The 11,058-nt window shown below is 49.0% G+C and overlaps 1 protein-coding gene across 2 annotated transcripts in view; it reads right to left on the reverse strand.

Moving 5' to 3' along the window:
* Positions 1-10,744, reverse strand: part of TMC7 (transmembrane channel like 7) — a 67,346-nt gene extending 56,602 nt beyond the window's left edge. For both annotated transcript variants that reach the window (XM_010340721.3, XM_074381994.1), the window contains exon 1: positions 10,581-10,744. In XM_010340721.3, the coding sequence (XP_010339023.2) occupies positions 10,581-10,647 (67 nt within the window). In that variant the 5' untranslated portion in view covers positions 10,648-10,744. The remainder of the gene's footprint in view (positions 1-10,580) is intronic.
* Between the last annotated feature and the right edge of the window lie 314 nt (positions 10,745-11,058).

Below are 11,058 nucleotides of genomic sequence, written 5' to 3' on the forward strand. Positions count from 1 at the left end.
GTTTTACCATGTTGGCCAGGCTGCTCTTGAACTTCTGACCTCAGGTGATCTACCTGCCTTGAACTCCCAAAGTGCTGGGATTACAGGCATGAGCCACCATGTCCACTCGAAAATAATTTAAAGAGTAAAAAAAGCTGGCAAAAAATATTGACTGAGATGTTGACCATATATTACATTCTTCCTATTTCAGGTACTTTACACAAAGCAGCCCTATCAGAAATGTGCTTTGCTGGTTTTTTCTCATGAAATGATAAAATGTCATGCACACACACAATTTGATATTACCGATAAACCGATGTAGATATCAATCTCAGAACTTTATAGACTTCTTTTCACTTGAATTGTTTTTAATTTTTGTTTTTATTTTGAGACAGAGTCTTGCTCTGTGGCCTAGGCTAGAGTACAGTGGTGCACTGGCACGATCTTGGCTCACTGCAACCTCCACCTCCTGGGTTCAAGTGGCTCTCCTGCCTCAGCCTCCTGAGTAACTGGGATTACAGGCATGCACCATCATGCCCTGCAGTACATATATATATTTTTTAATTGATTTTTTTAACTAGAGATGATTTCACCATTTTGACCAGGCTGGTTTCAAACACCTGACCTCAAGTGATCATTCCACCTCAGCCACCCAAGTGCTGGGATTACAGACATGAGCCACCATGCCAGGCCGGGATGCAATGTTAAACAGTAGCCATGGATGAATTCCTAAGGTGACATTTGAGCAAAGCCCTGAAGCAAGACAGAGCAGAGCCCCGTAGCTATCTGGGAGAAGAGCATCCAAGGAAGTAAGAAGAGCAAGTGCAAAGGCCCTGTGGCAGAATGGTGTTCAGACAGTTTGCAGAACAGGAAGGAGATGAGTATGGCTGGAGGGGAGTCATCAGGGAGGACAGCTGTGGGAGAGGGAGTCCAGGGAGAAAGAGCCCAGGCCACACAGGCAAGGACACTGGCTTTTGCTCAATAAAGTGGGAGTCATGAGAGGGCAGTGTCTTAAGGCAGAGGAGGGATGATCTGACTCAAGCTTAACAGGATCCCTCTCGCTATTTCTGTTCCTCAACTACGCAGAGGAGCACGGCTATGATCCAAGCCAGAAACCATTTGTTGGGCTTCTGCAATGAAGGGCATGCTCTGCATCTGCACTGTCCAATACAGTGACCACTAGCTGCATGGGATTTTTTTTTTTTTTTTTTTTGAGATGGAGTACAATGGCTCGATCTTGGCTCACTGCAACCTTCGCCTCCTGGGTTCAAGTGATTCTCCTGCCTCAGCCTCCCAAGTAGCTAGGATTACAGGCACCCACCACCTCGCCCAGCTAACTTTTGTATTTTTAGCAGAGACAGCGTTTTACCAGGTTGGCCAGGCTGGTCTCGAACTGCTGACCTCAGGTGATCCACCCGCCTTGGCCTCCCAAAGTGTTGGGATTACAGGGGTGAGCCACCATGCCTGGCCTTTACATGGGACAGTTAAGCAACTGAAATATGACTGGCTGGGTGCAGTGGCTCACACCTGTAATCCCAACACTTCAGGAGACTGAGGCAGGAGGATTGCTTGAACCCAGGAGTTCAAGACCAGCCTAGGCACCATAGTGAGAACCTGTCACTACAAAAAACTAAAATTTTTTTTTGGCTGAGATGGGAGGATCGCTTGAGCCCAGATGGTCAAGTCTGCAGTGAGCTGTGATTACAGCAGTGTACTCCAGCTTAGGTGACAGAGAGAGACACTGTCTCTAAATAAATAAATAAATACAGCCTAGAGGGGCCTCATTAACAGGAACCCAGAGCTTAGTCTGAGAGGGGAGGAGCCAGAGGCCCCAGGAGCCTCCCTGATCTGCCAGACTTTAAAACAGCAGTGCTGGGAGAAACTGCATGAGTCACGCCAACTGGCACCTGGGTGGGACCAGTGACTGGCTGGGTCCAAGGAGCTACAAACAGATGAACAAACAGCCTTCAGGAGCAGTGACTAACTCCATTATCAGAGCCGCTGCTGGGCCTGGGACTCAACTCCCTGCTTTTCATGCCCATGGAGCATCTGGTCTGGTATCTGTGGGGCAATTACAGTGATTCTGTCTGTCCGAGAAAGTGGCAAGGCCCGGCAGCTCAGAGCACAGCGGCTCACATCTGTAATCCCAGCACTGTGGGAGGCCAAGGCGGGCAGATCACCAGGTCAAGAGATTGAGACCATCCTGGCCAACACGGTGAAACCCCATCTCTACTAAAAATACAAACAATTAGCTGGGCATGGTGGCACACACCTATAGTCCCAGCTACTCAGGAGGCTGAGGCAGGAGAATCGCTTGAACCCAGGAGTCGCAGGCCAAGATCGTGCCACTGTACTCCAGCCTAGCAACAGAGAAAGGCTCTGTCTCAAGAAAAAAAAGAAAAAAAAAAAAAGAGCACAGTCTCCAAAGCCACCCTGACTGGATTTGGACCCCAGCCTCACTTGCCACCTGCGTAACCTGGCAAGTTTCTTGATCATTCCGTGCCTTGGTTTTCCCACCTGTAAAATGGGGACAGTGGCTCCTGCATCCCATACCTGTCCTGAGGATTAGGTCAATCACATGTAACATGCTTAGAACAGAGGTCAGCAAACCTTTTCTGCAAAGAGCCAGAAGGTAAGAATCTACTATTTGCAATTACTCAGCTTTGTCCTTGTAGCAGAAAAGCAGCCACAGACAATCCATAAATGAATGGGCATGACTGTGTTCTACCAAAGGTTTGCTTACAAAGAAACATGACAGGCCGGATTTGGCCCAGGAGCTGCTGTTTGCAGATCCTTGGCTCAAAACAGTGCCTGAGGCCAGGCGCGGTGGCTCACCCCTGTAATCCCAGCACTTTGGAGGTGGGTGGATCACCTGAGGTCAGGAGTTTGAGACCAACCTGGCCAACATGGCAAAACCCTGCCTCTACTAAAAATACAAAAATTAGCCGGCTGTGGTGGTGGGCACCTGTAATCCCAGCTACTAGGAAGGCTGAGACAGGAGAATCGCTTGAACCTGGGAGGCTGAGGTTACAGTGAGCCGAGATCATGCCACTGCACTCCAGCCTGGGTGACAGAGCGAGACTCAACAGTGCCTGATATATTGTGCTATATACTTGTAGGCTTATGTATCAGTAAGTTAAATATGCATGAAGATTTTAATTTTGCAGCAGGGGGTCTTCCTGCTGTGGACCAATCTAGGCCTTAGGCCTTATATGATGTGCTCTTTCTCCTTGTTCAGGACCTCTTTAAGAAAGCATTCCAGGACCCAGAACAGTGGCTCACGCCTGTAATCCCAGCACTTTGCGAGGCCGAGGCAGGCAGATCACCTGAGATCAGGAATTCGAGATTAGCCTGACCAACATGGTAAAACCCTGTCTGCACTAAAAATAGAAAAATTAGCCAGGCATGGTGGTGGGCACCTGTAATCCCAGCTACTGGGGAAGCTGAGGCACAGGAATTGCTTGAACCCAGAAGGCAGAGGTTGCAGTGAGCCGAGACCGCACCATTGCACTTCAGCCTGGGCGACAAAGAGAGACTCCATCTCAAAAAAGTACAATGAAAAGCAGTCACCTCCCCTGAGAGGCCTCTGGACCACCCCGTCTGATCAGGCCGCTCTTCCCTCTCTACCTTATCATCCTGTTCATTTCCGTCCCAGGAGTTAAGGCTAACTCTGATTATCCTAGTTGCCTCTTTACTGTTTAGTGCGTCTCCCTTGACTACAAGCTCCATGAAAGCAGAGACCACACCTGTCTTCTTCACCGCTAGACCCCCGGGGCCTGGTACATGGTGACCTTCATGTCCCATTTTCCTCCCTTTTTCCTTTTCCAAGGGTGGGGTCAGTGCATCAGAAGGTCTAGGCGCCCCGGACCCAAACAATGCTCTTTTAAAAGGAAACCAGATTGCGACAAAGGTCAGAGCCTGAAAAGTTATTTCCCCTTTTTATCCCTCTAAATTCTTCACTTCCTGAAAAAAACAAACAAAAAAAGCCACTGAGGGCCCTTGGACTTAATCCAGGCCTAAGTTGCTGGGCAGAGAGGTCAGTCTTGCCCAGACATGGGAAAATAATAACTCAAGTCAGACGGGTGGGTCACCAGAGAACGAATCCAGCCTGCAAATGGCCTGTGCAATCTTTAGCTATGTCCAGACCTGTCTCCCTCTGGTAATGCCTATAAAGGTGATGAATGACCTGGATGAATGGACTTAGAAGATAAGAAGGGAAAAAAATATCACAGGTCAAATGGTTATTTGTTTTCAAGTTTAATGCCGTCTACTGGACTGAAAGGCATCCAAAGAACAGTTGTTCAACTACACAAATTCCTTTTTTTTTTTTTTTTTTTTTTTTTTGAGACAGAGGCTCACTCTGTCACCCAGGCTAGAGTGCAGTAGCATGATCTTGGCTCACTACAACCTCTACCACTTGGGTTCAAGCCATTCTCCTGCCTCAGCCTCCTGAGTAGCTGGGACTACAAGCAAGCCTGGTCTCGAACTCCTGACCTCAGATGATCTGCCCGCCTCAGCATCCCAGAGTTCTAGGATTACAGGCGTGAACCACCACGCCTGGCCAATTACATAAATTCCTAACAAGGTATCTCCAGAAAGTATAGGCACAACAGTACATGCAGTCATGCCTGTAATTGCAGTGCTCTGGGAGGCCAAGGCAGGAAGATCCCTTGAGCCCAGGAGTTTGAGACCAGCCTGGGAAACATATCAAGACACCGTCTCTACAAAATATACAAAAATTGGCCTGCGTATGGTGGCTAAGGACTGTAGTCCCAGCACTCTGGGAGGCCAAGGCAGGAGGATCAATTGAGCTCAGGAGTTCGAGATCAACCTAAACAGCACAAGGAGATCCAGTCTCTACTAAAAATCAAGAAAAATAGCCAGGCGTGGTTGCACGCATCAGCACTTTGGGAGGCCGAGGCGGACAGATCATCTGAGGTCAGGAGTTAACAGACCAGCCTGGCCAACATGGTGAAATCTCATCTCTACTAAAAACATAAAAATTATCCGGGCATGGTGGTGGGCACCTGTAATCCCAGCTACTTGGGAGGCTGAGGCAGGAGAATGGATTGAACCCAGGAGGCGGAAGTCGCAGTGAGCTGAGATCGCACCACTGCATCCAGGCTGGGCAACAGAACAAGACTCCATCTCCAAAAAACAAAACAAAAAGAAAAGAAAATTAGGTGGGCATGGTTACATGCGCCTGTAGTCCCATCACTTTGGGAAGCCAAGGCCAGAGAATCAATCAAGGCCACGAGTTTGAGACTGCAGTGAGCCATGATCATGCCACTGCATTCCAGCTTTAGGCAACAGAAGAATTACCATAGGATCCAGCCATTCCATTCCTAGGCACACATCCAAAAGAACTGAAAATAGATGTTCAAACAACTTGTGGAGAAGTATTCACAGCGGCACTAGTCACAGTAGTTCAAAAGGTGAAAACAACTCAAATGTCCATCAGCGGGGAAACAGATCAACAGGAAGCAGTCTGGCCACAGAATGCAGTACTATTCAGCTGCGCCTAAGCACGAGTGGAGCTGTGGCACCTGTTTTAATGCAGACGAACCTTGAACACATTACACTCAGTGAAAGAAGCCAGTCACCAGCCAGGCACACTGGCTCATGCCTGTAATCCTAGCACTTTGGGAGGCCAAGGCAGGCGGATCACCTGAAGTCAAGAGTTCGAGACCAATGTGGCCAACATGGTGAAATCCCCCCTCCTACTAAAAATACAAAAATTAGCCGGGCATGGTGGCGGGTGCCTGTAATCCCAGCTACTTGGGAGGCTGAGGCAGGAGAATTGCTTGAACCTGGGAGGCGGAGGTTGCAGTGAACTGAGATCGCACCACTGCACGCTAGCCTGAGCGACAGGGCGAGACTCCATCTCAAAAAATAAAATAAAATAAATGATTATTATTGTTCTAAGCCACTAAGTTTTGAAGTAATTTGAGACCATACAAACACCTAATATTATTATTATTATGTAGCCCTTTTTTTTTTAGACAGGTCTTGCTCTTTCACCCAGGCTGGACTGAGTGGCAAGATCTCGGCTCACTGCAACCTCCGCCTCTCATGTTCAAGCGATACTTGTGCCGCAGCCTCCCAAGTAGCTGGGATTACAGGTGTGCATCACCACGCCTGGCTAATTTTTGTATTTTTAGTAGAGACACAGTTTCACCATGTTGTCCAGGCTGGTCTCAAATTCCTCGCTTCAAATGATCCACTGTCGGCCTCCCAAAGGCCTGGGATTACAGGCCTAAGCCACCATGCCTGGCAGTAATATTAGAATTTACTATGTTTTTTATATAAATGAACTCACCGGCCGGGCGTGGTGGCTCATGCCTGTAATTCAAGCACTTTGCAGGCCAAGGCTGGCAGATCACCTGAGGTCGGGAGTTCAAGACCAGCTTGACCAACATGGTGAAACCCCATCTTTAAAAAAATAAAAATAAAATAAAATAAATGAACTCACTCAATTCTTACAATGATCCCCTAAAGTAGATCCTATTATTATTTCCATTTAATACACAATAACTGAGGGGCCAAATACTTGATTGCCTTGGCGAAAGTCAAAACCTGTAAATGAGGGAAAGAGAATTTGCACCCGAGACTCCAGAGTCTACATTTATAACCAATATATGTGGCATCTGCTGTACACTGTGAGCCATTCTAGGTTCTAGGGAAACAAGGCGAAACCCCTGTTTTCCAAGGCATCCTCATTCCAGGAAAGACTGCTACTACCTGGGCAGTCTTTTTTAGAGCTGTGGCACCTGTTTTAATACAGACCTGCAATTCCAGCGCTTTTGGAGGCTGAGGTGGGCAGATCGCGAGGTCGGAGTTCGAGACCAGCCTGGCCAATATAGTGAAACCCTGTCTCCACTAAAAACACAAAAATTAGCAGGGCATAGTGGTGTGTGCCTGTAATCCCAGCTACTTGGGAGGCTGAGGCAGGAGAATCACTTGAACCCAGGAGGTAGAAGTTGTGGTGAGGCAAGATCGCACCACTGCACTCCAGCCTGAAGACTCTGCTTCAAAAAAAAAAAAAAAAAAAAAAGGCTGCTACTAACCAAGGAAACAACCAAACCAGATGACTTCAGATAGTGGTAAGAGCTTTCAAAGAATAAGCAAGGTCAGAGGAAGGGAGATGGGGAGCATCCCTCAAACAAGACAGCCCCAGAGCTCTGCCTCTCTGACATGACATTTGAGCAGAAACCCAACAGAAAGAAGACGTCCTACTAAGAGCCAAAAGGAGGCCAGGTGCAGTGGCTCAAGCCTGTTATCCCAGCACTTTGGGAGGCCTAGGCGGGTGGATCACGATGTCAAGAGATCGAGACCATCCTGGTCAACATGGTGAAACCCCGTCTCTACTAAAAATACAAAAAATTAGCTGGGCATGGTGGCGTGTGCCTGTAATCCCAGCTACTCAGGAGGCTGAGGCAGGAGAATTGCCTGAACCCAGGAGGCGGAGGTTGCGGTGAGCGGAGATCGCGCCATTGCACTCCAGCCTGGGTAACAAGAGCGAAACTCTGTCTCCAAAAAAAAAAAAAAAAAAAAAAAAAAGAACCAAAAGGAGAGCTGGGCATGGTGTCTCACGCTGTAATCCCAGCACTTTGGTAAGCCAAGGCACATAGATAACTGAGGCCGGGAGTTCAAGACCCACCTGATCAACATGGAGAAACACCATCTCTACTAAAAATACAAAAATTAGCCAGGCATGGTGGTGCATGTCTGTAATCCCAGCTACTCAGGAGGCTGAGGCAGGAGAATCACTTGAACCTGGGAGGCGGATGTTGCAGTGAGCTGAGGTGGAATCCTTGCACTCCTGCCTGGGCAACAAGAATGAAAAACTCCGTCTCAAAAAAAAAAAAAGAATAAATGAAAAGAACCAAGAGGAGTTCTTCAGGTGAAGAGAAGAGCAGATGCAAAGGCCCTGAGGCAGAAACCATCTTGGTACACTTGAAGAATAGGAAGGCAGCCAGTGCAGCTGGGACTGGATGGATTAAGGGAAGGTCAAGGTGATGACGGCCTGGAAAGAGGGGCTAGGGTCAAATCACCAGACCCTGTTGGTTGCCATGGAAGAGCCTGGAGTTTATTCTCAGAGCAATGAGAAGCCACTGGAAAGTTGTTTTTTGTTTTTTTTGTTTTTCTGTTTTTGAGACTGAGTCTAGCTCCGTCGCTCAGGCTGGAGTGCAGTGGTGCGATCTCAGCTCACTGCAACCTCTGCCTCCCCAGTTCAAGCAATTCTCCTGCCTCAGGCTCCCGAGTAGCTGGAATTACAGGCACATGCCACCACACCCACCTAATTTTTGTATTTTGTTGGCCAGGTTGGTCTCAAACTCCTGACCTCAGGTGATCCTCCCACCTCAAAAAAAAAAAAAAAAAAAAGACTGCTACTAAACAAGGAAACAACCAAACCAGATAACTTCAGATGGTGGTAAGAGCTTTCAAAGAATAAACTAATCCCAGCACCATCCTATTCCCATTTTACTGCTGCCTCCCAAAGTGCTGGGATTACAGGCATGAGTCACCATGCCTGATCACACTTCTCATTCTTTAAAGCAGACCTCTTTGCCACCCCCCATCCCCCGCCCCACACCAGGATCTGTCCTATAACAACATATAACAGGTCACTATTTAGAAAGTGCTACAAAGTTACCAACACAGTCCTTTCTGAGCCTCCCACCAATGTTGGTGAGTACAAGGTCAAAAAAAAAAAAAAAAAAAAAAAAAAAAAAAAAAAAAATCTTATCTATCAGATGGGTGCAGTGGCTCACGCCTGTAATCCTAGCACTTTGGGGGGCCAAGGAGAGCATATCACCTGAGGTTAGGAGTTCGAGACCAGCGTGGCCAACATGGTGAAACTCCGTCCCCACTAAAAATACAAAAAGTTAGCCAGGTGTTGTGGTGGCTGCCTGTAGTCCCAGCTACCCGGGAGGCTGAAGCAGGAGAATCTCTTGACCCTGGGAGGCAGAGGTTGCAGTCAGCCGAGATCGCAGCCACTGCACTCCAGCCTGGGCAACAAGAGCGAAACTCCGTCTTAAAAAATATAAACAAGGCCGGGCGCGGTGGCTCAAGCCTGTAATCCCAGCACTTTGGGAGGCCGAGGCGAGTGGATCACAAGGTCAAAAGATCGAGACCATCCTGATCAACATGGTGAAACCCCATCTCTACTAAAAAATACAAAAAAGTAGCTGGGCATGGTGGCGCGTGCCTGTAATCCCAGCTACTCACGAGGCTGAGGCAGGAGAATTGCCTGAACCCAGGAGGCGGAGGTTGCGGTGAGCCGAGATCGCGCCATTGCACTCCCGCCTGGGTAACGAGAGCGAAACTCCGCCTCAAAAAAAAAAAATAATAATAATAATAATAATAAATATATATATATAAACAAAAATAAAAACTCATCTATCTAAGGGGCATAGGAGACATTTTAGTTAGAGGGGCCGATTACAGTCCTCCTTTAAAAATGCCAAAAGAAAGATGAGTGTCACACTCCTTGGATGGGATGTGAGGATCTTGACAACTTCAATGTAATGGGTTCCATTAACATAAGATGGCGAGCAATAGAAACCGACTAGAAAAATACCTGGCCGGCTATTATGGAAAGGCTGAAATTCAGCTGGCACCAGCAGCATTCATCCTGAGCTAGAAAATAATTTGCGTCGAACCCAGCCCAACTTTTGTTTCCTGGTTTGGGTCTCTTCTAAGTTTTTTCTTCTAGACATTGGGAACCATCCAATTGGAAGGGTGCAATGCCCAGTTTCATTAAATCTCTATTCTAAAATTGAAAAAGATAAAGCGTTACAGATACAACTTTACAGCAGGGTCTTGTGTCTTGTTCAGTACAAGATTCGTAAGCTCCAAATGCTACAAGGAAGCCTGCCTGAGTGCTGGCAGCTTGTCTGTCTTGACTGGGCAGCCGTTGTACATACTTAACGTAGAAATCCATGGAGCTGTATACTTTACTGTAAATTCTACCCAATGCAAAAGATTATAATGCTTGGCTGGCTGCCATTTATGATGTCTGTCTATCCACAATGCCAGGTACTGCTAGACACAGCACATGGTTCTCAGCTAATCCCAGCACCATCTTATTCCCATTTTACTGCTGAAGGAGCTGAGGCTCAGAGAAGGCAAGCCACTTACCAAAGTTCCCAGAGCAGTAAACAGACAAGGCAGAATTCGGTTTCAAGTTGTTTTAACTGTTAATATGTGAAGCCTGAAATGTCCGCGAGGCAGGCACCTCAGAGCAGAATGTCAGGCGTGGAGGGGTACCCGCAATCGTTTCATTTAACAGATGAGGCTGTTGAAAGACCGTCCCGGGGTCTCTGGGTCAACTGGCAGACAAACCCAGCACCGGACTACCTTTCTGGCGCTCCTTTTAGCCCCGCTGGCTCCCTCTGGATTGGGAGTGGACGCGTTGGAGGAGGGAGCAGGATAAGGAAAACCCCCTTCCCACCTGCTGCTCCCCCAGAGCCGGGAGCGCCCAGCGCCTGGGGGATAGGAGGGGACAGGCGCCTGGCCGAGCCTCCAGGACCCGGCTCCCTCCGTGCGCCCTTGGACCCCAGGGGCACCGTCCCCGCGCGCGCTCCCCGCAGCCCTACCTGGGTGGACCGCGGGCTGCCGGCTGGGCCTGCCCGGCGGGAGCGCACTGGCGCTGGACTCGCTCATGGCTGCGCCCCGCGCTCTTGAAGCCGCCTGGGATCCGCTCCCGCCGCCGCCGCCGCCGCGTCCCCGACCTTCCCTTGCGGAGCCGGGATTCCAGGTTCCGGCGCTGACATCACAGAGGCCGGGGCGGGGCGCCGAAGCTGCCCTTCCCACGCCCGCCGCCGGCGGGACCCCTCGAGGAGCCGAGTTCAGGGACCAGAGAGGGGCTGCGGAACCCGGAGGTCCCGCAAGGCTCCATCCAGCGGCGGCAACAAGCAGCGACCTCCCGGCTGTCTCGCTGCGCGCACTGGGAGCGCAGTCCCCGCCAGTACCCGGTACACCTACGTAGCAAACATGCACATGGACCCCCGGCATCTAAAATCAAAGCTAATCTAATAAAGAAATAAACACCAAAAATAACCGGCTAGGCGCCAT

The sequence above is a fragment of the Saimiri boliviensis genome, chromosome 12, assembly GCF_048565385.1.
Source record: "Saimiri boliviensis isolate mSaiBol1 chromosome 12, mSaiBol1.pri, whole genome shotgun sequence".
NCBI classification, from domain to species: domain Eukaryota; kingdom Metazoa; phylum Chordata; class Mammalia; order Primates; family Cebidae; genus Saimiri; species Saimiri boliviensis.